The sequence below is a fragment of the Paroedura picta genome, chromosome 3, assembly GCF_049243985.1.
Source record: "Paroedura picta isolate Pp20150507F chromosome 3, Ppicta_v3.0, whole genome shotgun sequence".
Taxonomy (NCBI): Eukaryota; Metazoa; Chordata; class Lepidosauria; order Squamata; family Gekkonidae; genus Paroedura; species Paroedura picta.
In genome coordinates this window covers 6,783,096-6,811,067 of record NC_135371.1, presented here as the reverse complement: position 1 = coordinate 6,811,067, position 27,972 = coordinate 6,783,096, and the positions used below count along the sequence as shown (strand labels likewise).

The 27,972-nt window shown below is 49.7% G+C and overlaps 1 protein-coding gene across 2 annotated transcripts; it reads left to right on the top strand.

Annotated features, from left to right (window-relative positions):
- The first annotated feature begins 4 nt into the window (after positions 1-4).
- On the top strand, positions 5-27,948 carry LOC143834269 (E3 ubiquitin-protein ligase TRIM7-like). 2 transcript variants are annotated; one of them, XM_077330938.1, is made up of 8 exons: positions 5-1,177; positions 2,610-2,774; positions 3,255-3,350; positions 3,892-4,122; positions 5,217-5,239; positions 6,915-7,033; positions 8,986-9,018; positions 26,742-27,948. In XM_077330938.1, the coding sequence occupies exons 1-8, from the start codon at positions 473-475 to the stop codon at positions 27,173-27,175; spliced, it is 1,806 nt and encodes a 601-aa protein (XP_077187053.1). In that variant the 5' UTR covers positions 5-472; the 3' UTR covers positions 27,176-27,948. The 2 variants fall into 2 exon arrangements, with proteins under 2 accessions (XP_077187053.1, XP_077187052.1); XM_077330937.1 differs by lacking the exon at positions 26,742-27,948 and adding an exon at positions 12,736-13,850 and having other exon boundaries at positions 9-1,177.
- Positions 27,949-27,972: the final 24 nt, after the last annotated feature.

Genomic DNA, 27,972 nt, shown 5'->3' with positions numbered 1-27,972 from the left:
TGCCAGCAAATGCTGGCAGGGGCTCATGGGAATTGTAGTCCATGGACATCTGGAGGGCCGCAGTTTGACTACCCCTGATCTATACAAAGTTGAGCCAGAAAATGGGTTTTTCCATTACACTCAAACGACTATGCTTGCATTCGAAAGCTCACGCCGTGAATAAACCTTTGTTGGTCTTAAAGGCGCCACTGGACTCTGGTTTTATTAAATTACACCCCTGAGAGTACCGGGGGGGGGGTTCTGGACCTGGGTGGGCAGCCCCCCAGAGTGGAATAGGGCCCTCTGGGACTACCCCCTCCCGAGTCAAACACGGAAAAGGCTGAGGGCTGCAGGAAAAGTCACACTCCCCCGTTTTCTTTGCGACTGTCCTTGCAAGCCAATTGGCATTCTTGCCTCCCGGTTTCGCCCATGGGGCTTCTAGCGCCTCCCAGGTTCCCAAAGGGCGCTGTTGTCATTCCTTTCAGCCCATCCCATGGCCAGTCCCTCCCTCGGCCAGCCCTCCCTCCCTCCCGGGGCGATTTTCCTCTCCTGGGGGTGGCACCTTTCGCCCCTCTGCGCTGCAGACGCCAGATCTTCCCTGCCTGCCTGCGAAAAGCAGCCGAAGGACGGACCAGGCGGGCTTTCCCCGCTCTCTTCGGCGCCGGCAGCGAGTGGTTTGCAGGGCGGGACGCGCCCCGTCGCTGCTCGGGGAAACGAAACCGAAACCCGCTCGCCTCTTCTCCCCCTTCCGGAGGCGGCCATGGCGGCGGAGGGTCTTGTGGCGGAGCTCTGCGAGGAGGCCTCCTGCTCCGTCTGCCTCGACTTCTTCAGGGACCCGGTCACGATCCCCGACTGCGGCCACAACTTCTGCCGCGCCTGCCTGGACCGCTCCTGGGGGGAGCCGGGGGCGCAGCCGTCTTGCCCCCAATGCCGAGGAAGGGCGCAGCCGTCGAGCCTGCGCCCGAACCAGCATCTGGCCAACATGGTGGAAACGATCCAGAAGCTGCGCCCTTTGGAAGCGAAGGCGACGGAGGCGAAGGGGGCGGAAGGCCCAGGGGGCGTCTGCGAGAAGCACCGCGAGCCCCTGAAGTTCTTCTGCCGGGACGATGAAGCCCCCCTCTGCGTGGTCTGCAGCAGATCCCGGGAGCACCGAGGCCACCAGGTGACCCCCCTGGAGGAGGATGCCGCGGAGAAGAAGGTGAGGGGTCCCGGTGGGTCTTCAGGGGGGAATCGCTGTGCTTTCTCTGGAGGCGCAGTCTCGGGACCAAGGGGTCCTCCTCCTCCTCGCTGGAGTGCAAACAGTAATGGCCGAGATTAAGCCCATTTAACTTTAGGCACAGCAAACTGGGAATCGGTCAGTCTTCAGCCGCCCCCAGAGTTGGAGACGGGATCCCGGGGTAAGCGGATCCCTCCTTGGGTGTGATCCAGCCAGGCTCTTATTTTGTTCTGTTTCACCAGGGGTGGAGACTTTCCTTGCTCCTGGGATCTCTCTCATAATTTCCTTTTCGGATCAAAGCAGACGTGTTGCTGCTCGCGAGTATTGTGTTTTGGTTCCTTATCTGGCTTCAGGTTGGCTCCCCTTCAAATGTCACCTTCCCCTTCCAAGCCAGGCCACGCAGAGACTCCCCTTTGTAAGTAGCGGAAAGTGGTTGTTGAGGAGGTGCTCCTGATCCTGTGCCCCCAGCACCCCACAGACTGGATCGGCCAGCCCCCTGGGAAGCAGGGATGTAGCCCACCCATTAGAATGCTGTCACCTCTCCCATATTGAGATCTAGCAGCATGGCCAGTCCAGGAGATTTCGTTGCTGCGGGAAGATACCCAAAGCAGGGGTCCCCAAACTGTTTAAGCCTGTGGGCACCATTGGGATTTGGACACTGTGTGGTGGGTGCAGCTACAAAATGGCTGCCACAGGAGTTGGCACCTTCTCTACAGTCGCAGTGAAGACGCCTTTTTGCTGTGGGTGGGGCTGCTGCCAACGCAGTATTTTTCAAAATCTGCCCAGATGCTCAGGAACCCTCCAGGACAAAAGCCCCGCCCACTTCCTCAAAAGTCTTGGGGGGCCCTGCAGCACCTCATTGGAGACCCATAATGCAGAAGATATGGCTCCCATCTCCCCAGAATGCCTGGTGGCAGCCATTTTGGGTTTGGCTCCGCCTCCTGCAGCAGCCATTTTGGGATGGCACTCACTGCCCTCTTGGAATTGCAAAGTGGCTTAAAAAGGGAGGGGAAGTAACTTCCACTGAAAACAACGTAGGTCCCTGGGCCAGGGTGTTTCAGCACCCTTTGTTATTGGCTTCCTCCTCCTTTGTCTGCAGCAATCCTGGATGCCACTTGAGGTTCCTGGAGGAGTGGGGAGCCCCCAGCTGAGGATTTGGGGTGCTTTTGGCAATTGTGATCGATGAGCTGATGCAGGGAGTGGGTGGTTTAATGCAAACCAGGGCCATGTGAATCCACTGGCTTTCAAAGGAAATTGAGGCACTGAGAATAACCTCGCTTATGTCTCGATTTCGAATACGGTATTTTTGTTCTGCATAACGCACTGATTATATACAATATTGACAAAGATCGATATCGAAAGAGTTCAGGAATATGGGGATTGAATTAAACAAACATCCTTTTGTTGGCATCAGACGATGGCGGCAGCTGGACGGGAAAGTGTTTGCAAGAAGCACCGGGAGCCGCTGAAACTCTTCTGCAGGGACCACGAAGCCCCGCTCTGCGTGGTCTGTGAGCAGTCCCAGGAGCATAAATACCACGAAATCGTTCCTGCGGAGGAGGCTTCCCAAGAGTACAAGGTAGGGAATCTGCAAGGAGGATGAGGGTGAGTAAGATTTGAAGATCCTCTCTCAGCTCACTTTTGGGTGTTGCACAACAGGTTTTGTAGAGCATCTCTTGGGCTTTGCGCAACAACAGCTGTCTTTGCTGCCCGTCTCCTGGTTTGCGCATTGCCCAGGCCTCTTTCTGCTAAGGGGGCGAGGCTAGGAGGCCAGGGCACTCCTCAAGACTGGCCAGCCCATTGGCCCACCAAGCCACCAGGGGGCAGCAGCGTTTTGATAGGAGGCTTTAATTTTTCCTGCCCCTACATACTCTTCTTCCATTATTAAAAGAATAACTTATTATCTACAGCTGTGGGGGTGGTATGGGTCACCAGACAGCCTGTACTTGTGTCTAGTTTGGCCTTCGATGACAATTTTGCTGTATATGTTTTATAGTAAACTTTGAAAAGAAACAAACCTGAATGTTGGGACCCCCCCCTCCTCTTTCCCTCCCCCCAGGATCAGTTCTCCACTTGTTTGGCGATTCTGGAGAAGGAGAAGGAGAAAATCTTGGAGCACAAAGCCGGCCTAGTGAAAGAGAGCCAAGACTTGCTCGTAAGTTCCCCTATTCCGGGGAAGCAAATAGTCACTGCAAACTTAAGAGTATCAAATGTAGAAAATTCACATGAAAGGGCACCTTCCTGCAATTGGGGATGGCTGGGTTTCCCACAGGAGAGTTAGTGAGGGACTCTTTAAAATAACATTTTGCGAACATCAAGATGAGCACCTTTCCTCTCAGATCTCTACAATGAAAAGGTTGGTTGGCCATGTGGAGGTCCATGTCGAGGTAATCATCATTTCCGTGTGTTTGTGTGTGTAGAATAGAGAAGCTCTATCAGCTCTTCCTATCTCGAGCTGCAGCACATGTTTGAATTTTGTTAAGTAAAATTTCTCTCCAAGAAAGAAACTCAAGAATAATTCATGTGAACTTTGGATGGGTTCTTCTGAAACTTTCTCTTTCCCAACCAAATGTTGATGCAGTTTCTCGGAAAGGTAAGAGTGCCCTTCCGGCAGGGGCTCAGGAACTTCTTCCCACTGTCCTCAGGGACTTCTTCCCACTGCAAACAGGGGCTGTGTTCTTCTTTATCCATCTCAGAATCAAACCAAAAGAGAGTGGCAGAAGACAGTGACCAAATTCAAGCAACTTCACACATTTCTGGACAAGCAAGAGAAGCTCCTGCTGGCTCAGATGGAAGAGGTAGAGATGGAGGTAGCGAAGGAAAGGGACCAGCACCTGGCTGATCTCTCTGAAGAGCTCTCGGCTCTGGAAAGCCTCATCTGGGAGATGGAGGAGAGGTGTAAGCAACCAGCCGGAGATCTCCTGCAGGTGAGGGGGTGGCGGGAACAGCCCAGGCTCCATTTGGGGAGGAGCCCAGCTCCGAATCCTCTGTGCCTCCTTCACTTGTGCAGAAAGCGAAGAAGCCCCACTTCTGCTGCTAGCGACTTTTCATCTCTGCACATGGGCAGATTTTCCCTCGTCCCCTTTACATCTCCAGCCAGGGGCAGACTGGAGAATCCCAGGGGGCAGAACTCCACCCCCTGGAAATGCATCTGCCTCCCGCAGCCCTCTTCCCCTCCCGGATAGACTGAGGCTGCTTGGCTTCCATTTCCAAAGGAAAAGTCTTTGTGTCTCAACCAAGAGTCTGGAGAACCCAGTCAAGCCAGGTGCACAGGGAGCTCTTTCAAATTTGTCTGCTGATATTGGCCTCCCAGAGATTCACTCCCACTTTATGATAAGGTGACCAGGTTGTCCCACTTTTGGAGGGACATCTGGGGGTACCTGGCGAATTGTACTTAGGTTGCAATTAAAAATATATATTACAATACTGTTTTTGCGTTCCATGTGTTCGATTAAATTTTTGTTGTTCCATATAGACCAAATTTTAAATCAAGACCCCCCCCCCCCCCGCTTTACCAATGTTAATATCTGGTCACCTTACTTTAAGAGCCTCTTGTGGCGCAGAGTGGTAAGGCAGCTGTCTGAAAGCTTTGCCCATAAGGCTGGGAGTTCGATCCCAGCAGCCGGCTCAAGGTTGACTCAGCCTTCCATCCTTCTGAGGTCGGTAAAATGAGTACCCAGCTTGCTGCTGGGGGGTAAACGGTCATGACTGGGGAAGGCACTGGCAAACCACCCCGTATTGAGTCTGCCATGAAAACACTAGAGGGCGTCACCCCAAGGGTCAGCCATGACTTGGTGCTTGCACAGGGGATACCTTTACCTTTACCTTTACACCTTACTTTATGAAGATCTACCCCAGCCGTTGAGTGGAATCAGCTAGCTGGGTGCAAGGGGAAGGCCCGGGTGTGAAATCTTCTAGAGGCTGAGCTGTCTTCCAGGGATGGCCTTTTAGCAAGCACTGGGTTCATTCGTTCTCTCTCTCTTTCTCTCTCTCTCTCTCTCTTTTTTTTTTATTTCTTTAGGATGCCAGGAGCATTTTGCAGAGGTAAGTGGATCTTTAACATCAGGCTTCTTCATTGAACCAGAGGCTTAATGTTCAACCAGTAATCTCACTCCCCTTTGGAGTAACAGTCACAAGGACCAGAAAAAAAAAAGTGCATGTCCTCTCGGGCCTGTATGACATGTGGTGGTTCAAACCTTATTTTGGGATGTAGAAGAAGAAGAGTTGGTTCTTAAATGCCGCTTTTCTTGACCCAAAAGAGTCTCAAAGTGCCTTCCCTTTCCTCTCCCCGCAACAGACCCCCTGTGAGGTGGGTGAGGCTGAGAGAGCCCTGATATCACTGCTCCGTCAGAACAGCTTTCTCAGTGCTCTGGGGAGCTCAAGGTCACCCAGCTGGCTGCATGTGGGGGAGTGTGGAATAAAACCCAGTCTCCTTTTTGTGAATTAACTTACTGCTCCATGCCTCATAGCAAAGCAGTCTTCCCTGATTGGCTACGGTGTCAGTTCAAAGACTTCCAGGTTCCCAGTTGCAAGCCTTCCGTTAAAGTGACTGTGCTCCAGAAGCCCTAACTTCTCTCAGCAGCCTCTTGGATTTATCCCCCCTTCCCATTCAAGAAAAGAAAGAAAGAGACTCCTGCTGCGCTTGGCTCCCCTACCCGCTCTGAGCTTTCCTAATCGAGTGCAGAACACTTCTCTGTTTCAATGGGGAGAGGGGGAGTTCAAATTGACCACTCCACCAAACTGGCTCCCACACCAACTCTCTTCAACATTGTTGGTTGAATGAATTCACAAATAAGGAATAAGTCACCAACTTCGGCCTCCTTACCAGGGTTCATTTCCTTTCCTTGGACATTCACAAGACAGATGGAACCAGGGGATGTGGGGCTGCTGTTCTTCGGGCCCAATGAAAAGTTTCCTGTTATAAGGAGCTTGGCCAGGGCTCCGGAGTGCAACTCAGCAGCTGCAGGGAGTGGCTGCTACAGCAGGCTCCGTTTGGGCCTCAGATGCCGCTGAGGGGACAGAAGGGCTCCTGCCTCCCTTTCCCCTGGTAATTTTTCATTCGAAGACCCTGCTGGGGCAAGGCGTATCTCCGTTTTTAGGGTGCTGTACGCACAAAATACGCAGAGTGGCGCAGAGTGGTAAGGCAGCAGAAATGCTAGCTGAAGCTGTTTGCCCATGAGGCTGGGAGTTCGATCCCAGCAGCCGGCTCAAGGTTGACTCAGCCTTCCATCCTTCCGAGGTCGGTAAAATGAGTACCCAGCTTGCTGGGGGGTAAAACGGTAATGACTGGGGAAGGCACTGGCAAACCACCCCGTATTGAGTCTGCCATGAAAACGCTGGAGGGCGTCACCCCAAGGGTCAGACATGACCCGGTGCTTGCACAGGGGATACCTTTACCTTTATGCACAAAATACTCCATGAGGCAGTATCAATGGGCAAATAAGCTCACCAGGGCTGTTTCCGTGTGTGAAACCAACTGGTGGGGGTGGGGAAAGGCCCTCTCCCACTGGGGCAAGGGGCTGTGTTTTATTTCGTGGTGGCCATTCCCTGCAGCTCCTGTGAGGAAGCCAAGCCCGGTTCTAGTGGGAGCTTCAATGATTCCCCTCTTTCTGTGTCTGGGTTTCCAGGCTTTCTGGCAGCTCCTGCCTCTGCTGCTTTGATCCTCCGGGGGTTGGGATTGTGAATGGGATGGACGGCACCTTAATGGGGTTTTCTCCAGGTACGAAGAAAAGGAGTCCTTCAGGAATCCAGCGGCTTTTCCTCCTGCACTAAGGTGGCGCATCTTGGACTTCTGGGATTTAAATCCCCTTTTGGAGGACGTCAAGAAGCAAGTCACAGGTACTGACGAGACACAGCAGGAGTGTCAGACTGGACTTTGGGGTGGGCCAGATGTAGAATCCTAGAGTTGGAAGGGGCCAGACAGGCCATCTAGTCCAACCCCCTGCTCAATGTAGGATCAGCCTCAAGCATCCAGGAGAGGGGTCTGTCCAGCTTCTGCTTGAAGACTGCCACTGAGGGGGAGCTCCCCACCTCCTTAGGCAGTCAATTCCACTGCTGAACTACTCTAAAAGTGAATTTTTAAAAACTTCTATCTAGCTGGTTTTGTTCCCCATATAGTTTAAACCCATTACTGCAGGTCTTCTCCTCTGCTGCAGACAGGAATCACTCCCTGCCCTCCTCCAAGTGACCACCTTTCAGATAAAATCTGCATCTAGTAGCACCTTCAAGACCAACAAAGATTTATTCAAGGTGGGAGCTTTCGAATTTAGGCACTCTTCCTCAGACTAGTGCTTGCACTCGAAAGCTCCCGCCTTGAATAAATCTTTGTTGGTCTCAAAGGTGCTGCTGGACTCTGATTTTATTGTGCTACTTCAGATCAACATGGCTACTCATTTGAATCTAACCCAGGGGCAGTCAAACTGCGGCCCTCCAGATGTCCGTGGACTACAATTCCCAGGAGCCCCTGCCAGCGAATGCATTCGCTGGCAGGGGCTCCTGGGAATTGTAGTCCACGGATATCTGGAGGGCCGCAGTTTGACTACCCCTGATCTAACCTTTCAGATACTTCAAGAGAGCCATCCTGTCCCCTCTCCACCTGTTCTCCTCTGGACTGAGCATTCCCCAAGTCCCCTCAGCCTTTCCTCACAGGACTTGATTGCAAGGCCCTAGATCATCCTCGTCGCTCTCCTCTGAGTCCTTTCCATTTTGTCCACATCCTTTTTGAAGTGAGGCCTCTAGAAGGACTCCAGGTGGGGTCTGACCAATGTGGGACTATGACGTCTTGTGCTTTTGATGTGATGCCTCTTTTGATACCGCTCAAGACTGCATGTGCCTTCTTTACTGCGGCATCACACTGTCTGTTCATAGTGCTGTCTTAAGCAGTTACTCCCAAACCCTTTGAAATCAGTGATTTTAGATGGGTGTAACTCTGCTTAGGAGAGCAGTGAGGAGCCTGTTTAGCTGGATTGGTCCCTTCGGCTGCTGTCCTTAGCAAACATTCTATGAAGCGGACCTCAAGTAGCTCAAAGTAACTTGTGAAAACAAATTTGTATATTTGCACTGGAATAATTTTTTCCTCAAAAGTAGCATCTACTAAACCTTTTAGCTATAACTCAGAAGAATTACTTGCCTAGGTGCCGTCAAGCCACAGGTGACTTGGAAGAAGAAGAATTGGTTCTTAATTGCCACTTTTCTCTACCCGAAGGAGTCTCAACAGCTTACAGTCGCCTTCCCCTTCCTCTCCCCACAACAGACACCCTGTGGGGTGGGTGAGGCTGAGAGAGCCCTGAGATTACTGAAGAAGAAGAGTTGGTTCTTATATGCCCCTTTTCTCTAGCAGGGGACTCAAAGTGGCTTCCAATCACCTTTCCTTACCTCTCCCCACAACAGACACCCTGTGAGGTGGGTGAGGCTGAGAGAGCGCTGATATCACTGCTCGGTCAGAACAGTTTTATCAGTGCCGTGGCGAGCCCAAGGTCACCCAGCTGGCTGCATGTGGAGGAGCGCAGAATCAAACCCGGCTTGCCAGGTTCCAAGTCTGCATTCCTAACCGCTACACCAAGCTGATTTGCGGTGTCTGCAGCCAGAGGTGTCCAATGCTAGTGAGAAACAGATGGTTTGCCATTTAGAGTCCTCTTTGGTGTCGCGTCCAAGTTCTGGCCTAGCTTAGTTTCTGAGATCTGACAGGATTTGGCCTGTCCTGCTATTAACTGATTTTTTTTTGTCCCATAATATAATTTATGATAAGCACACAGGTCTTCTACTGACTTTCTGTCCCTTTGCTTCCTCAGACATTCTGGATTCTGGACTTCACATGCAGAAAGGTACATTTTTCTTCATACATTAATTCATTATTTCCAAACTAAAAACTGTCCCCTTACAAATGGCTGTTCTGCTTGGTGTTCTCAGACAGAACACTCCTTCCTGCCATAGCCAGTTCCTTCTTGCTCTGCAAGGATGGAAGAGAAGGCGAACTTTGAGGGGATGAACTGACCCTTTTCACCCACCTGCCGCCATGTTGAAATGACAGGAGAACAGTTGCTGGCGAAGAGCCCTTGAGGGCCCTTCAGAACCCTCCCGAGGGGCCCAGAGGAAGTGGGGCAGCTGCTTTCTCTAAGAGGGTTTCCCTGCCTGTTTTCCGGGTTCCTTTCAGCTTCAGGGTGTTCTGAATTCCTTATTGAAATCCCACGTTTTTAAAGAAAGCCAAATTAGTGGAATAGCAATACACAGAGGCAGAAATCCAGCCAGCCGTGGCACTTTCTTCCGGTTGTTCATGAACAATGTGTGTGTCATGGTGGGGAGGAGAATAAAGGCCAAGGATATTTCCATTGGTTCTAGCTTGGTCCTGGTAATAGATGCCTTATGGCTCTGGGGGAGTTTCCAGTTCACTGGTGCCACTGTTGAGACTGTGGCCTCGCTTTGGAATGGTGGCATGAGTAGGGCTATCAATGTGACCACTCCCAAATATCCTCGGTTGACCCTGCAGCACCCGTAAAGCACCCTGATATATCAGGGAGCTTCATGCAGTGAAACAAGAGGGCCGAGAGCCAAGCTCCAGTGCTGTAAATCCCAATGTGAATCCGACCGAATGCTGGTTGGAGTACATTATCATCATCCCTACTATGTTGTGACGGCAAAGCAGGCTTCCTTCTCCTCCACTGCATCCTCAAATGGCCGTCCAGCGGAGCTGTTCCAGACGGTTAAAGGGCTGCTGTCATCAAGTCATGACGATATATCCATGCCACCTTCGGAAGCCTGCTGTGACAAATTTGCAAAGTGCTTTTGGGGGGGAAAGGTTGCTTAGATTTGCATGGACTGGTCCTCTCAGAGGCACACGTGGTGGTGACACACAGGAGGGTCTTTCATGTGATGGCCCCCAGATTTTGAAACAGACTTGCTCTGGCGATTCACCAGGTGCCCACCTTTATATATTGCTAGTGGAAAAGCTAGCAATATATTTTTTTATTTTCCGGGGCTCCAAGATCACTGCAGATGGAGACTGCAGCAAAGAAATTAAAAGACGCTTGCTCCTGGGGAGGAAAGCTATGGCAAATCTAGACAGCATCCTAAAAAGCAGAGACATCACCCTGCCAACAAAAGTGCATTTAGTCAAGGCTATGGTCTTCCCAGTTGCAATGTATGGCTGCGAAAGTTGGACCATAAGGAAGGCCGAGCGTCAAAGAATTGAGGCTTTTGAACTCTGGTGCTGGAGAAGACTCTTGCGAGTCCCTTGGACTGCAAGGCGAACAAACCTGTCAGTCCTAGAGGAGATCAGCCCTGACTGCTCCTTAGAAGGCCAGATCCTGAAGATGAAACTCAAATCCTTTGGCCACCTCATGAGAAGGAAGGACTCCCTGGAGAAGAGTCTAATGCTGGGAGCGATCGAGGGCAAAAGAAGAAGGGGACGACAGAGAATGAGGTGGCTGGATGGAGCCACTGAAGCAGTAGGTGCAAACTTAAATGGACTCCAGGGAATGGTGGAGGACAGGAAGGCCTGGAGGATCATTGTCCATGGGGTCGCGATGGGTCGGACACGACTTCGCACATAACAACAACAGTGGAAAAGCAGGCTATAAAAGCGACCTAGCGGCCTGTGCTTCTCCCTCTCCACTCTCCGGGCAGGAGGCTGGGCAGAGTGGCAGGGCTGTGCAGAGGGTGTGTGTTGGCATCCCAGCCCTGCCGGCAGGGAGGATTCAGGCAAGGTTGGCAGGGTCTCCATGGAAGAGGTTGTCAGCCTTCCCTGAGCTTGACAGTAGTGTGAAGGATGGCTAGAGCCGCTGGGCCTCATCGGAGGATGGGGGCAGCCAGAGAGCTGGGAAAGAGTGTGCCGGGCCCCTGATCGCCCTCAGTAGGAGAGTTGGATTGGATAATTCAGATCAGACCAATACATTTCTTTGGGCATCAAATAAAGAATTTTCATTCTACTTTCCTCTGTCTTGCCTTTGCCCTGGCCCTGGAAGAGCCTGGGGCCTGTTATTAGGGTCTCATCTGACTGAGGCACACCTCTGGTTGGGGGTGGGTCTTCCTGACCAGAGGTCTTTCCTTAGCGGGCTGGATCCTTGTTGGCTTTGATCCACTTTTTGGATCTTGAACCATTGCACGTAAATGTGCTTAGTCTTTGGGCTATGTTATTTTTGTTCTCACTGTTCATTGCTCTGTTATTGATTATGAAAAAATAAAATAAGAGGGGCAGGACCCAGTGAAGGACCAGACACAGGGCAAATAAAGAGGCACTGGGATACCAGTATATGGCGAATCAGATATACAGAGTACATTTTTACGGCGTCTCCAAACTTCCATTGTTCTTTATTCTTTTATATTCAACAAATCCCAACGCGTTTCGCTCCTTAGCTTTTTCAAGGGACTTCAATATCAGTGTTTTCAAAACCAAAGTAAGATTGTTTTAACAATTGATACTCGTAGCAGAACGCCTTAAGCTACGAGGAGCAATGGTTAAAACAATCTTACTCATTGGTAAGAGATAATTTCTCAATATTGAAGTTGGCTTTGAAAACATTGAAACTGAAATAAATCTTGTGTAGTTCTTGAATTCAGGAGGCTTCAGGCTGAATCCAGGGTTTTAGCTGCCATTGCTACAGTTACCAGAGTAATTGTTTTGTTAAAAGCCCCTTTAAAGTGTCCTACCTTGCAAGGGTGAATTCTGTTCCAGGACAGGCTGAGGCTTTTTCCTTTGGTCTCTGGCTGTCTGGGTAGTGTCAGGGGGCTGGTGGCAGCTCCGTCCTGAGGTAGGGGGGACTCACTGACCTTTTTGATGTTTGTCTTGCTTGAACGGCCCCCTTCCAGGGGATCCTGGTTGTGATCTATTGACAGCTACGACCTTTAAAAGGAGAGAAGGGTGGAAAGTACGTTCTTCAGTCCCTGGTGCAAAGGTGTGATCTCCCTTGCATCTTCTGAGACAGGCAAGCAGCCCATATACCCTGGGCAACTGTGTTCAGACAATCTCCTCTCTCTTTTGTTCTTCCACTGAAACCCAAAACCCATCCCAAGTCCATCCGAGGCTGTCCCAAATTGTCACTCAAGAAGCACAGCTGCCCGGCAAGCTAAAAGCTTGTTTTTTCCCGAGTTAAAGCTGCCTGTTTTGAGATGTACCTCGGATCTGGACCGAGAGCCACTTGAGACACTCACCCTGTTTTGTGCCTCTGCTAATTTCCATGTCGTTGTTTTTTTGTATTTGTGGAAATGGACCCTCATGTTTGATTTCTAACCAAAGGAACCTGTGACTGAAATACTCAACATTCTTTCCCCCCTAATCAATATTCTCTGCTCAGGTTGGGATTATTGGGGGCGGGGGGGGGGGGGGGGCGGAACAGTGTGTGTTTATTGTGCACTTTGTCTGCCTTCTTTTAAAGTTAACAAGAAGACTACTCTGCTTTTTAACAGGGTGGGAGAAGGCAGGAGGGCCTGTTGACCACAGAGAGGGGGAGAGAGTGGGGGGAGCAGGCCGGGACTGGCAGGAGAAGGAAGTTGAACAGGCCAGAGGACAAAACCCTCCCTGCTTCTCTCCTCTTCTCCCCCAACAGCAAATGTGACTCTGGATCCAGACACAGCCCATCAGAAACTCATCCTGTCTGCAGATCAGAAAAGTGTGAGAAGGGGAATGGAAGATCAGGCTCTGCCTGACAATCCTGAGAGATTTTACAATTATACTGTTGTCCTGGGCCGTGAGGGATTCAGGGCAGGCTGCCATTTCTGGGAGGTCCTTGTGGGGAGTGAGGGAGATTGGATTGTGGGGGTGGCCAGGAAGTCTGTGAACAGGAAGGGAAGCATCACTTTTTGTCCTGAGGACGGGATCTGGACTGTGGGGAAGTGGAGGGGCCACTACAAGGCTTATGTGAAAGGAAGTGGAGGGGCCACTACAAGGCTTATTTCTCCCTTGACCCCGAGTGGGGAGCTGAAGAGGGTCCGCGTGTGCCTGAACTGGGCTGGGGGTCGAGTGGCCTTTTTCGACGCTGACAAAGGAGACCTTCTCCACGAGTACTCTGGAGCTTCCTTCTCTGAGGAGACCCTCCTGCCATACTTCTGGGTAGCAGAAAAAGCCCACCTCAAAATCTCTTCTTAAGACCGTTCCTTCATATAGGAACCTTCAATAAGAAAACATTATTTGTCTGTCATCTGCCCCCTCCCTTTCCCTTCTTAGGGGGTGTGGAATTGGGTTAGCTCTCTTGAATTTTGCCGCCATTCTTGTTGTAACTTTTGTATTAATTGTATTGTGTTTTATTGTGCTTTGATTGTTTTAGGGGAATTGGCTTTTGGGTGACCCGCCTCGAGCCTCCGGGGGGAGGCAGGGTATGAATTAAATAATAATAATAATAATAATATAATAATAATAATAACAATAATAAAAAATAAAAAGAACAAGAACAAGGCAAGCTCTTAACAGAGACCCTCTTCCCCAGACCTCCTGCAGCCTCTTTTCCTTTCAAGCACGGGAGGAGCCCTGCGTGGTTAAATTTCTCTTTTCTTGGCTGTGCTGGGCTCTGTTTGTTAGGTTCTGCCTATGCTTATCCTACCGTTTCTGAAGGTCACTGAATACCCCATGCCTGTTAAGGTTGCAGTGTTCATAGCACTCTGCTTTCAATTCGACCAGGGATTGTATAGATATTGTGCTTATGATAAAATCACATTACACTGAAAACTGGGCTTTCTTGAATGTTTTTTTTTTGGGCGTGGTGGAGGGGGGCAGGGGAATTTCCTAACTACCAGACAAGGGTCCCTGCAGCAGTTGACTTGAGCCATCCCCAGCTGTCTAGACCAGGGGTAGTCAAACTGCGGCCCTTCAGATGTCCATGGACTACAATTCCCAGAAGCCCCTGCCAGCAAATGCTGGCAGGGGCTTCTGAGAATTGTAGTCCATGGACATCTGGAGGGCCGCAGTTTGACTACCCCTGGTCTAGATTGACAGAATACTCTCAGAAGTGGGTTTGTGTAGCCAGGATTCTTCCGCTGGGCTACACTTGGCCTCACAGCTTATGCTCCTGAAATCATTAGAAGAAGAAGAAGAGTTGGTTCTTATATGCCGCTTTTCCCTACCCGGAGGAGGCTCAAAGCGGCTTACAGTCACCTTCCCATTCCTCTCTCCACCACAGACACCCTGTGGGGTGGGTGAGGCTGAGAGAGCCCTGATATCACTGCTCGGTCAGAAGAGTTTTATCAGTGCCGTGGTGAGCCCAAGGTCACCCAGCTGGTTGCATGTGGGGGAGCACAGAATCGAACCCGGCTCGCCACATTAGAAGTCCGCACTCCTAACCATGACACCAAACTGGAGCCTTTCTGTCCATGCAGCCATCTCCCTCTCCTTTCGCTGTGTTTCCAGGCTACTGGGTTCTCCTCTTTTCTCCTCACGAGGGCTCTGCAGGGGATGTTAGGCCATGATTTAGTGAGTATCACTGCTGAGCAGGAATTTGAACTCTGGCCTCGCCCGTTCCCATCTACCACAGTGTACACTGCAACATACTGGCCTTTATGGTATACGTACGAACTCCTGCACGTGCCCAAAATCAGGAGAATCTGCTGATCACAAACGGGACCCATCAGGTGGGTCCTCATGAGTTGCCCGCTCCACCTGCCTGAATCACCCATTAATGGCGCGGGTGTGTGGGAAGGGTTGTACCCTACACTTTCCCAAATAGTGCTGGCTCCGGCAGTGGCTTTCCCCTCTGCCTCCTCCCTGCACTGCCAAGGAAAAGTGGCCCACTCCGACTCCTCTGCTGCCCCCCCCTACAAGGGCCACGGGAGGGAGGGCATGAGTGATGTTCCCAGGCCTCATTCACCCAGCCCAGAACCTGAACCACAGCCAGGGACAAGCACCCAACCCCTCCAGCCTCTAGACACCCACCCTGTGGCAGAAGACCCAAAAGCAGCCCCTACCCTCATCTCCTGAAGCCAAAGAGCAACAGTGGAGGTGCAAGGTAACTAACCCAGCTTGCCACTGAGGTTGTGCAGTGTCAGGTCAAATAACAACAAATCCTCAACCCTGCATGCATGCAGGCCAGGTCTACCCCATGCCCTGCCGAATATAGAATCATAGAATCATAGAGTTGGAAGGGGCCAGACAGGCCATCTAGTCCAGCCCCCTGCTCAACGCAGGATTAGCCCTAAGCATCCTAAAGCATCCAAGAAAAGTGTGTATCCAACCTTTGCTTGAAGACTGCCAGTGAGGGGGAGCTCACCACCTCCTTATGCAGCCTATATATGGAGGAAGCCCACAGTAGAGGCCATGAAATGCCAGCATTCAACCTGTGACATCTTTGTACGAAGACCATTTTGAAGTAGCTCAGCCTTTAGAGTCCACACCTTGATGTATTTACTTAATGTATTACCTAAGCCAGGAAATGAGGCAATAAGGACTACCTGTTCAAAGGTGGTTGCGGATCACCTGTGAAAGAGACTGAAACACATTTGCAAGATTTCATTTTTGCACAAAGCCAAGAAGAACAGGAGCAAGAGGAGTGGGGGTGCTCCAGGTGTTGAGGGGATCACGTCTGCCTTCTCTGACCCTCCTGAGGGGAAGGAAGAGTGGGAAATTACACCTAAGGGGAAGGCTATATTGTGTGCCCCTCAGAGCCTAACCTTGATGTCACCTTGAGACAACAAGCAGGTAAGGTGGGCAGAATGGCTGGGGAGCTCAGTGCATGGAGGACGGGGGGGGGGGAATTCAGACTGAGCCCACAGTCCTTGAGACCTCTACCTCTTAGCCCTAATACATTTACACCTCTCTTCTGGCCTTATATTTAGGTTACAGCTTGGGTTGTGAGCCTCCAGGTGGGGTTTGGGAAGCCACTGGAATTACACCTCAGCTTCAGACTACAGAGAACAGTTCCCTGGGAGAAAATGTAGGTTGGTGAGCTCTGTGGCTCTGGGTCCCTGTTCTCTGCAAGCTCTACTCCCAGTTCTCCAGGAGTTTCCCAAGCTGGATATGGCAACCCTACCTGCCTCCCCTGCCGGTGCCCAGGGGACACCTGTCAACCCTAGTTAAAGTCACAACACACTTTCTTTTTGTTTATGGTGTTTTCCGCCCTGATTTGGAGGGCCCAGGCTTGACTCAATCTTATTTATTTATTTATATTTAAACTTGTATATACTCAAAGACTTGCGGTGGTTTCCACCGTTTCCCTCCCCCCCTCCAGTTGTAGTCATGAGCTCTTTTGTTAGGAGCGAGGGTATCACCTAGATGATTTTTGGGGATCCACCGATCAGATTTCAGAAGCTATCCTACTTGGATCGGCAATCACTAAGAGGTAGGCCGTGGTAAACCACGTCTGAACACCTCTTAGGTGGAACTTCAGAGAACATAACACACAGATTGTTAAATGATGATGTTCAATGGTAAATATTTTTTCAACAATCGATCCCCTGCTCCTGGGTGGGTGGGTGGGTGGAAATGGCAGCCTGGGGGGACAGAGAAAATGACAATGTGGGTGAGTCCACAGGGAGCCAAACTTTCCCGCCCAATTAAGAGTAATGCAAGGTTTGCTGCAAGCTTTTCCAAACATTTGCCCCAAATAGGTTTGGAGAAGATTGGATCAGAGCCTGTGAAAATCCAGAAGAGGCGCCTCAATGGTGTGGCGCAGGGGGAAACCCGCCTGCATCCCACAGAAGCCCTGAATTCTGGGCAAATGACCCTTGGGGAAAGGTGAGAGTTCGGCTCATAAATATTGTCCTGCAGGATGAAGGAAGCAGAAAAATTTAACAAAGTGGGGAGGCAGCTGAGGAATCGGCATGCATACACGTGTGTGCATGTATGTGAAGGAGAATAGCTTGCCAGGTCTTGTAACCCTGCATGCAAGAGGATCTGGGAGGGAAAGGGTTAAGGGCATCCTCTCCCTGGGGTCTGCTGAGCAGTGGCCCCCAACCCTCCCTCATGGGTTAGAAGAGATAGAGCCTCCCTGGCCCTTGTTTGCCTTCTGTGCTTCATCTTATACACGATCTTTCCCTTTCTGGGGCTTGGAAGGTTAACCTCTTTTTTTTGAAGTGTAAAGGTAAAGGTATCCCCTGTGCAAGCACCGGGTCATGTCTGACCCTTGGGGTGACGCCCTCTAGTGTTTTCATGGCAGACTCAATACGGGGTGGTTTGCCAGTGCCTTCCCCAGTCATTACCATTTACCCCCCAGCAAGCTGGGTCCTCATTTTACCGACCTCGGAAGGACGGAAGGCTGAGTCGACCTTGAGCCGGCTGCTGGGATCGAACTCCCAGCCTCATGGGCAAAGCTTTCAGACGGCTGCCTTACCACTCTGCGCCACAAGAGGCTCTATTGAAGTTTACAATGTGCTAAATGTACAGGAATATGTCTTTTAAAATATTTTTATTTTCGCAGTGATTATACAAGTTAAAGGGGGAAAATAACTTGTTCCAGGAATAGGTCTTGTCTGAGTTGCTTGTATTTTTGCAAGGAGTGGCATTAATCAGTCTGTGGCAGGAGAAACGAGCCAATGTCCAGGAGCTCCAGAAAGACTAACACAATTTGTGCTGGAGAGGAGCCGCTCCCTTCTTCAGATACCCAAAGTGGGGTGGGGAGATCCGCATCTGCCACTCCCCAGACCCTGAGGGGATCCCCTTGTTCTTGTGCTTTTGCTCTTTAGGCCTCATGTTCTTGTGCCCTTGTTGAGGGAACAGGCAGAAAAATGTCCAGGGGTGGCCAGGGCACCAAACTGCCCACAACAGGATGCGTCGTGAAGGGTGAGGTGTGGCAGGGAGGGTGGATGAGATGGAGGGGATTCCCACCTAACCAGTCTGTGTGATCTTGACTCCTTTTTCCATCCCTCCAGACTAGGGGTAGAGGTAGGGTGGGGGGTGAGGGAGTTTGGAGGTATTGCTGCCGTGTTGCACTGTTTTTATTGTGGTTTTGTTGTCCGTTTTAATGGGGTTTTACTGGTTTTTTATTAGACGTCTGTAACCCGCCACGAGCCAGTCTCAGGAGTGGCGGGGAAATAAAATGAATGAATGAATGAATGAATGAATGAATGAATGAATGAATGAATGAATGAATGAATGAGCAAGCTTCTGCCTTATCCTCCTCTCTGCAGATGGGGGTGGAATTTATAATATGCATGATGAGGGTGGCAGGGACAGGAGAGATCTTGTGGCATCCCCTCAAGCGGACTGGGAGAAGGGAAGTGTAAATCATCATCAGGCAGTATAAAACGAATAATGCCCAAATCGACAGCTCACTGGCGACCTGACTGGCCCTCCCTCCGCCAGGAAGGGCGCTTAGCCCCTAGGGGGGCAGGCAGCCCTGGGCCCTCTCTGCAATCCAGGCCCAGAGGTCTGGAAGCCGGTCTTACTCTGAATGACCATTGGGTAGCAAAAAGCTGCATATAAGAACCAACCCTTCCTCTTCTCATGCATCATTTTACAAACCTTATAATGTTCCCCTTTAGTCATTTCTCAAAGGAAAAGCCCCAGACTCTTCACCCTTTCCCTATACAGAACGTGTTCCAACCCGCTCAGCATCTTGGTGGCTCTCTTCTGTACTTTATCCAGTTCTTTTTGAGATAGTCCAGTACCTCAAATGAGAATATGCCATAGATCTATTATAAGACTGGCTCTTTTATGACCCATCCCTTTCCTAATAATTCCTAACACAGAGTTTGACTGGGCTGACACTCCCACTGATTTGTCATTGTCATGAGTTAAAATTTCCATGAAAATAAAATGTTCCTTATGTTCATTGTTGTGGCGTGTCTGTATCTTATTTTGAAGGGATGTTTAAACATTACCATAGCGATCAGAGAGCGTTAGGGCAGTGGTTGAGAGTAGAGGAGTAAACTACCCCCCCACCAGGCCTCAGTAAAAGGCGTTGAGTGGTCCCCGGTGAGTGGTCCCCGGCATTGAGTGGTCCCCGGTGATAAAAAGGTTGGGGACCACTGATGTAAATGACACCTGTTAGAGTCATTGAGAACATCCATGGGAACCTTGGGAGGTACATGAAAGGACATTGCAGAGTTCCTAAATACTAGAAGATGTCCGATTAAGCTGGCTGGCAGAAGTGTTGCCCAAAGAGGCAGGCTCCTGTTAGTTGGGGGAATTCGCATTTATTATTATTATTATTATTATTTATTTGATTTGTATGACCGCCGCTCTCGGAAACTGGCTCGCGGCGGTTCACAATGTTTTAATACAAATACAATATATTTAAAACAACTGTCAAATAAACAGGCAGAAGTTCAACCAGAAATAATATTTATCAAAAGAGCATGCGTTAAAAGACACAAACACACCAGCTGCTAAGAGAAAAACAGGGAGAAGTAGGAATAGAGCAATAATTACCAGAGTTTGTAGAGGTCTGTGGAAGCAGCAGATAAGCACCCCTCACCAGGACAGACCAAAATTCCATCCAGTCAGCCCAGCCACGGGCAATCTGGAGACATGGCTGCCAGTCTGCCCCTGACCACCGCAGGGAGAGGAGGTTTTAAGGGCTGCCATGGGGGATGAGAACAGAGGCTTGGACAGGATGCGCCAGCCCTTTTTGCCCCAAGGCTGTCATGTCCAACTGCAAATTGCCTCAGACCCCTGACAGAGCTGGAAGGAGGTTGGTGAGTGCGCTTTCTCACCCCCCCCCCCTTTCAGGCCTGCTGCGAAGGAGCCTCTGACAGCCCCTGGCTTTCCAAGAGTCTGAGGGCATGGGGGTGGGCATTCCTTTTGAGGGGGGGAATTCTCCTTCTGCCAAAAGGCTGACAGGGAGGCCACAGAAAAGCCCCTTCTCACTTAAAATACTGCTCTGGCTGGGGGTTAGACACAGCCAAGCCATGTGTATTTCCTCTTTGCAACTCTCTGCAGATTTGAGACCTACTGCACAGCGTTATTCTGCAGACAAAACTGGATGCTGTTCCTGAGGTTCTTTTGCCTCCTGTTTCATCTGCACAACAACCCTGTGCAGTAGGCCTCAAGTCTTTCAATTCAACAACATCCTGTGTTGTTTCTTCTCTTCCACAACCCTCTCCAAAGTAGCCCTTTTTGCCTGGGGGGCTGATCTTTATACTATGAAGATGATCTGTAATTCCAGGAGCTCCCCAGGCCCCATCTGGAGGTTGGCTACCCCTGAGTTGGAAATATTCCTTGGGTTTTGGAGGTGGGACTTCAAAATCATACAGTGCCTCGGAGTCCAGCCTTTGAGGACTCCGTGGATGCGCATCTGGGCCCGGGGGAAAGGCCACGCCGCTGCCAGGGGGGGGGAGAAGCCTTCCCCCCCAGCCCCAAAAGCACACCTAGTGCCCGTTGTATTTACAAGTACAACGGGCTTGGTCCCTAGTTATGTATAAGGAGAAGAAGAAGAAGAGTTGGTTCTTATATGCCGCTTTTTCCTACCCGAAGGAGGCTCAAAGTGGCTTCCAATCCCCTTCCCTTTCCTCTCCCCACAACAGACACCCTATGGGGTGGGTGAGGCTGAGAGAGCTCTGATATTCCTGCTCGGTAGCTAATCCTGTATATTACTGTTGGAATCCTTTTGTATTGTCTCGTATTAATTCTAGAAATGCCAGCTACCTGGTTACACACACACACACACTGTCTGATATGGAAGAAAGCAGCATGTGCAGTGTGGTGCAGGCCTAGTGTGTGTGTGTGTGTGTTGCTAAAGTGAACTGCTGAACACGCTGTTATCGCATTGCAAGTAGAAAGCACAAAGAACAATAGCTGCTTGTATGCTTACATGCAAGAAGCTTTTGGGCTTGAGTACCGTCCGGAAGGCCAACAGAGATACATGAATACATGTTATGTGCAAGTGACGTTAATAAAAGATGCTGTTCTTCGACTTCCCTTACACTCGGATACCTGTGTGTGTCTGAATCTCTCTCATCCCAACAGTACAGGTATGAAATGCCAGCGTCCAAGTTGTAATATTTCTGTACAAAGACCTTCTTGAAATGGCTCAGCCTTGTGTTTATTAGTTAATGTATTACTTAATCTAGGCAATAAATCTAGGCAATATGGATTACCTGATCAAAGGTGGTTTGGGATCAGCTCCTTTTCTGGACATGTTGATCATTAGCAAAAGGCCCAAATAGGTTTTTCTGGCTTTCATTTTCTAACGAAGCCAAGAGGAACAGGAGCAAAAGGACGGTGTGTGTGGAGGGGTTCCAGCTGTTGAGGGGACTGCAAATCTCTCCTCTCTGTCCCCCTGTGACCCCCCTGAGGTGAATGAAGAGTGGGGATTGACAAGTAAGGGAAAGTTGCATTGTCTGTCCTGCAGAGCCCGACCCTCGTGTCACCTTGAGACAACAAGCAGGTAAGGCTGGGAGAATGGCTGGGGAACCCAGTGCGTGGAGGATGGGGGGTGGGAGGATTCGGACTGAGCCCGTAGTCCTTGAGACCTGCACCCTAGTTAAAGCCACAGCACTCCACGGACTTTATTTGTGCTTATGTTGCTTCCCAACCTGATCCGGATGGCCCAGGCTAGCCTGATCTCATCAGATACCAGAAGCTATGCAGGGTCAGCCATAGTTTGCACTTGGATGGGAGATCGTGAAGGAAGTCCAAGGTTGCTACGCAGAGGATAGGCAGTGGCAAACCATGTCCCAAGATCTCTTCGCTGGAAAGCCCCAGTTTTTCGGTCCACTGTGACTTGACAGGAGAAAAAGGGTCCTGCACACAGGAAGAGCGTTGTGTACTTTTCCTGTTGCTGGCGATACGTCACGGTGACAACGGAACTTCACGGAAGGTCTTCCATAGTTTCCTTGCCTCAGTCCCCTTGCAGAAGCCATCCCTCTCCCTGTGGCATGAGGGCTTTTTCTATTTTTGTAAAGTCGACAATTGTTCCTAGCTTTTCTTTAAAGCCCCTAGCCCAGTTGTTGCAGAGATATGCCTTTCCATTTATATCTCCACAACCAAAAGGGATAGAGGATACCACCCCCTCCCTGTTTGGGCAACGGGCATATTTTAGGCTGTCCGCAGAGACTTATGGAATCTGAAGGATTCCTGAATGCTCTGTGGGACCCTATGCCCTCCGGTGACTTGTTGACAGCCTTGATGGGGACTGGCAGTCCCGCTTGATGGCTGAGATTGCTCCTCGGCACCCTCTCCGCCCTCGCCTCAGGCAGGCTCCATGGTATACCTAGGAGCTCCTTGAGAGGAAGAGGGAAGTGAGATGGCGAGAACAATTGTGGCAGAAAGCTTGTGACGAAGCAGCAAGAACATCCTGAGAGCAATGTTTTTTTTTTTTATGGAATTTGAGGCCTGTTGTCATCAGCCAGGGGTGGGTGAGAGGAAGGAAATAGTTTAGGTCTTCCACCATCACTGTTGATGGTTATTGCTGTTCTGTTTTATTGTGATTTTATGTATTTTATGTAACGGTCCTTGTGGACCTTGTTGTGAATCGCCACAAGCCGACTGGGAGTGCCGGTCGAGAAATACAGACATAAATTTTTAAAAAGAAGAAGAAAGCTAGAAATTCAGAGAACCCGATATTCAGACTGTTATATCATCATTAAGATGAGAGGACAATTCCCAATTGCAATTTGGGTGGTGTCAAGGCCCTGCCAAGGAACCCAATAAGCAACCTCTATTGGTGAAGAAGTCTTCTTTATTAAGGCAGCATATGGACAGCTTCTTGTGGCGCAGGGTGGTAAGGCAGCAGAAATGCTATCTGAAGCTGTCTGCCCATGAGGCTGGGAGTTTGATCCCAGCAGCCGGCTCACGGTCGACTCAGCCTTCCATCCTTCCGAGGTCGGTAAAATGAGTACCCAGCTTGCTGGGGGGTAAATGTTAATGACTGGGGAAGGCACTGGCAAACCACCCCGTATTGAGTCTGCCATGAAAACGCTGGAGGGCATCACCCCAAGGGTCAGACATGACCCGGTGCTTGCACAGGGGATACCTTTACCTTTATGGACACATGAAGACTTGGCAAAAATGGCTTTCGCCTTAGCCCCCTGCACTATATGGGCTATCCAGATCCCTCCCTACATTTTGGCATGAAAATGATTATTTCCCCATGTTCCAGGCTTACAAAACTGAAAGTCAAAGAAGCTGGGTTTATACTACACGTAAAATGATATTGGCGTAGAATGATATTGGGGGGACATTTTTCAGTCAGAGTCACCTAGGGAGGTGGTGAACTCCTCCACAGTGGTGGTTTTCAAGCAGCAGCTGGACAAATCCCTCTCCTGAATGCTGCTTTAAGCTGATCTCGCATTGAGCAGGGGGTTGGACTAGATGGCCTCTTTGGCCCCTTCCAACTCTTTGATTCTAACTCCAGTTAAATACGGAGGTGCTTGTTTTCATTGGGTAATTATTGATGAATGTATCAGTTAGAAGTCAATCATTCAAAAACAAGTAACTGGACAAAATGCCCCTTGCTATTTAAAAAAAACCAGTTTTTTCCCCTGGGCTGGAGAGAGGAGGAGGGGCTGCACAGTTGAGGAGGGATGTAGACAAACCGAGCGTGTCCAGAGGAGGGCAATAAAGATGGTGAGGGGTTTGGAGACCAAGACGTATGAGGAAAGGTTGGGGGAGCTTGGTCTGTTTAGCCTGGAGAGGAGACGACTGAGAGGGGATCTGATAACCATCTTCAAATATTTAAAAGGCTGCTATATGGAGGATGGAGCAGAGTTGTTCTCTCTTGTCCCAGGCGGATGGACCAGAACCAATGGCATGAAATTAATTCAAAAGAAATTCCGTCTAAACATCAGGAAAAAGTTCCTGACAGAGCGGTTTCTCAGTGGAACAGGCTTCCTCGGGAGGTGGTGGGTTCTCCATCTTTGGACAATTTTAAACAGAAGCTGGATAGCCATCTGACGGAGAGGCTAATTCTGTGAAGGTTCAAGGAGGTGGCAGGTGACAGTAGATGAGCGATAGGGATGTCAGTGTCCTGCATAGTGCAGGGGGTTGGACTAGATGACCCATGAGGTCCCTTCCAACTTATGATTCTATGATTCTATGAGTCATGGAACCATAGAGTTGGAAGGGTCCATAGAGGCCATCCATTCCAACGCTCTGTTCTTGCAGGATCAGCCTAAAGAATTTTTGTTGAATATTGGCATAGGGGTGGGTATGGAGGCAACACAGTGGGCCATTCCGCACCAGGATCTATGTGGCAAATTGGTTGCGGGACGAAAAAACGCCATTTTAAATTGTGGAATTCGTTGTTATGCATGCCTGGCTTTGTAGTGGAATCCAGTTGCGTTTCTATAGTTTCCCACGGGTTTCCGGTCTCTGCAAAAATCGCTAGCCAGGAAGCGATATTGCCGAGCTCGTCCCGCCCCTGGCCGTCAAGCAGCCAATGGATCATCAATATCATGATCTCAAAAAGCTCCTTTCCCTTTAAGGAAGTTAAAAAAAAAACACGTTGCAACGAATCTGCGTTGATTCGTTGCAACGGAGAGACCCATCTAGGTAGCAGGTGGTGTTTGAGCTGCCATTTCATCATTGCCACGCTCCCCCCGAGTGAAAAAAAACATAACCCCCCCCCCCCCGGCATGGGCACGATTTTCGGCCGAAAATACAGTAAAAAATAAAGGGAAAATAAACCAGCAAACGGGGCTGTATGTTGTTTCGTGCTTAGTGACTTAAAACAGCTCTGCAGCCAGGAAAGCCTGGCTGGGTAAACGAAGGCTTACCGGTGCGTTGATCTCCGCTCGCTCGGAGAAAAAAAAATGGCGATCGCTTCGCCGGAAGATCAGAGGACAGAGCTAGGGGGCGGGACTTTGCAGAAACCGCAACAATGGTAATGCACAGAACTTTTTCGCTAGTGTTGCTGATTGGTTGCAAGAGTGTAGCGCTTTCCGGAGGGTGAATCCACTTTTTGGGATTTCCCTGAAAGCGCTACAACGAAGCGTTTTTTGTGGATCGGTTTCAGGAGTGTTGCAGATTGTCAACGACATTATGCATAATGGCAAAACTGTAGCGGTTTCAATTTGTAACCATTGTGCTATTTTGGACGAGTGCGGAATGGCCAGTGGCTTAGGCCTGCTCTAGCCCTTTTGCAGACTCCCACTGTAGACTTCCTTTGATGAAGAAGAGCAAACTGATACCCAACCCAGAGTGCAGGAATGGTCCTGTTCACAAATCATCCTACTTAACAATCAGAACACTGGAGGAGAATATTTGAAAATGGTCAGGAAGTTCCTGTTCTAACTATGCTAAATACATACTGGCAGTCTTCAAGCAAAGGTTGGATTCACACTTTTCTTGGATGCTTTAGGATGCTTTGGGCTGATCCTGCATTGAGCAGGGGGTTGGACTAGATGGCCTGTATGGCCCCTTCCAACTCTATGATTCTATGATTCTATACCGCCTCTGATGCCCTTTGCAGGGCAGTCTTCATATTCTGTTCAATCATGCACATTGCGGATCATGAATGTCCCAATATCCTCCACATGAAGTACGGTGGGTGATCTCTGGCCAGTCACAGTTCTCTCGCAACTTTCTCAGCCCAATTTACCTCACAAGGTACCTGTTATAGGGAGAGGAAGGGAAGGCCACTTTGAGAATCCTTAAGGTATGGAAAAGCAAAGCATAAAACCCAAATCTTCTTCTAGAGGAAAACCCATGCACAAACACACACATACAGTCCCTTCCAGTAGCCTGGGGAGCAAACATCTGTGTTTAACAGAAGCATCTAATGGGAGACGTTGACATCTACTTAGGGTGAAGTTCAAGCTGTCTCAATCTATTGCAGTGAAATCAAAAAAGAGATTTGTGACTAAATAGCTGATTCTTTGCCAAGCTGCCTACAGTCAACTTCACAACATGGATGAAATGTGTTCGTATTGCTGCAGGCATGCTCTCTCTCTCTCTCTCTCTCTCTCACACACACACACACACACTGATATTGAAGAAGCAAACAGTAACGTGTACAGGCCATGAAATGCCAGCATCCAAGCTGTGACATTTCCGTACAAAGACCATTTTGAAAAGGCTAAGACCATTTCCTGCTCTTCATTCACAGTAGAGTTGCAGGGGTATAGAGAGGGCAAGGACCATTTCTGTACAAACACCATTATTAAATGGCTTAGTGTTTATAAAGGCTTCCAAACTTTAGATCCGTCATGGAGCTTGTCGGCAAAGAATCAAAGACACTGGAAACGCTGCGGCTACTGGTGCCAGAACATGTTAACGAGTTGTACCAAGATCGCACAGAAACCCCTGACCCCTGAAAACCCCCAACTTATATACACATACAACACAAAGGGATCCGTTGTGGCCACACATCATTGACCAGATCCCCTTAATTGATTTAAACTGATCCGATCCCACAGCGGGGATCCTTGAAACACATGTGGTTGTGAAGGAAACATATTTCACTGTTCAAGATGAAATAGCCTTTCATATAATCATGGAATCCTAGAGTTGGAAGGGACCTCCTGGGTCATCTAGTCCAACCCTCTGCTCAACGCAGGACACTCGCAACCCTATCGCTCATCCACTGTCACCTGCCACCCCCTTGAGCATTCACAGAATCAGCCTCTCTGTCAGAGAAGACTGAGAAGTCAGATGTCTAAAAATAGCCCAGTGTAAAATAATAGTTATATGTCCTTTTTAAAATATGTATTTCCTGCCTAAAATCCAACCCTTCTGCTGTCTTCTTTACAGGCCTCAGAAAACTATTTCTGTTTAAATGGTATCCAATATGGGCTCAATCTTTTCGTCATTATCAGAAGGAGCAAGAAGAGCAGAAGCAGCAGCAGAAGGAGCAAGAAGAGCAGAAGCAGAAGCAGCAAGAAGAGCAGAAGCAGAAGCAGCAAGAAGAGCAGAAGCAGCAGCAGAAGCAGCAAGAAGAGCAGAAGCAGAAGCAGCAAGAAGAGCAGAAGCAGCAACAGAAGGAGCAAGAAGAGCAGAAGCAGAAGCAGCAAGAAGAGCAGAAGCAGAAGCAGCAAGAAGAGCAGAAGCAGAAGCAGCAAGAAGAGCAGAAGCAGCAGCAGAAGGAGCAAGAAGAGCAGAAGCAGAAGCAGCAAGAAGAGCAGAAGCAGAAGCAGCAAGAAGAGCAGAAGCAGAAGCAGAAGCAGCAACAGGAGCAGAAGAATTAAAAGGAGAAAAGCTAGCAGCATTAAAAAAAGAATTAAAAGCAGCAGCAAGAAGAAGAGCAGCAGCAACAAGAGCAGCAGCAGAAGCAGGAAGAAGAGCAGACGCAACAGCAAGAAGAGCAGGAGCAGCAGCAAAAAGAGCAGAAGTAGCAGCAAGAGCAGGAGCAGCAGGAGCAGCAGGAGCAGAAGCATTAGCAGCAGCAGCAGCAGAAGCAGAAGCAGCAGCAGCAGCAGCAGCAGCAGAAGCAGAAGCAGCAGCAGCAGCAAGAAAAGCAGAAGCAGCAGCAAGAAAAGCAGCAGCAGGAGGAGCAGCAGCAGCAGCAGCAGCAAGAAGAGCAGAAGCAGCAGCAGCAGAAGCAGCAAGAAGAGCAGAAGCAGCAGCAGCAGAAGCAGCAAGAGGACCGGAAGAATTAAAAGAAGAAATACTAGCAGCATTAAAAAGAGAATTAAAAGCAGAAGCAGCAGTAAGAACAGCAGCAAGCAGAGCATTAGCAGCAAGCAGAACAGCAGCAGAAGGAGCAAAAGTTGCAGAAGCAGCAGCAGAAGCAGCAGAAGCAGCAGCAAGTAGAGCAGAAAGTAGAAAAGCAGCATTAGCAGCAAGAAGAAAACTATCATCAGCAGTAAATATGCAAGAGGAAGCCCGCTGTCCCATCTGCCTGGAGTTCCTGAAGGAGCCGGTGACCCTGGACTGTGGCCACAATTTCTGTCGGGGCTGCATCACTGACCACTGTGACACATGGGAGGGACTTGGAGACTTGGAGTGTCCTGTCTGCAGAGCGGAGATCCAGAGAGGGAATTTT

Coding starts and splice junctions, on each gene's coding strand:
- LOC143834269 (XM_077330937.1), top strand. CDS start 473: ATGGCCAGTCCCTCCCTCGGCCAGCCCTCCCTCCCTCCCGGGGCGATT. Junction 2,775..3,254: donor AGGCTTCCCAAGAGTACAAG/GTAGGGAATCTG, acceptor CCCTCCCCCCAG/GATCAGTTCTCCACTTGTTT. Junction 3,351..3,891: donor AAGAGAGCCAAGACTTGCTC/GTAAGTTCCCCT, acceptor TATCCATCTCAG/AATCAAACCAAAAGAGAGTG.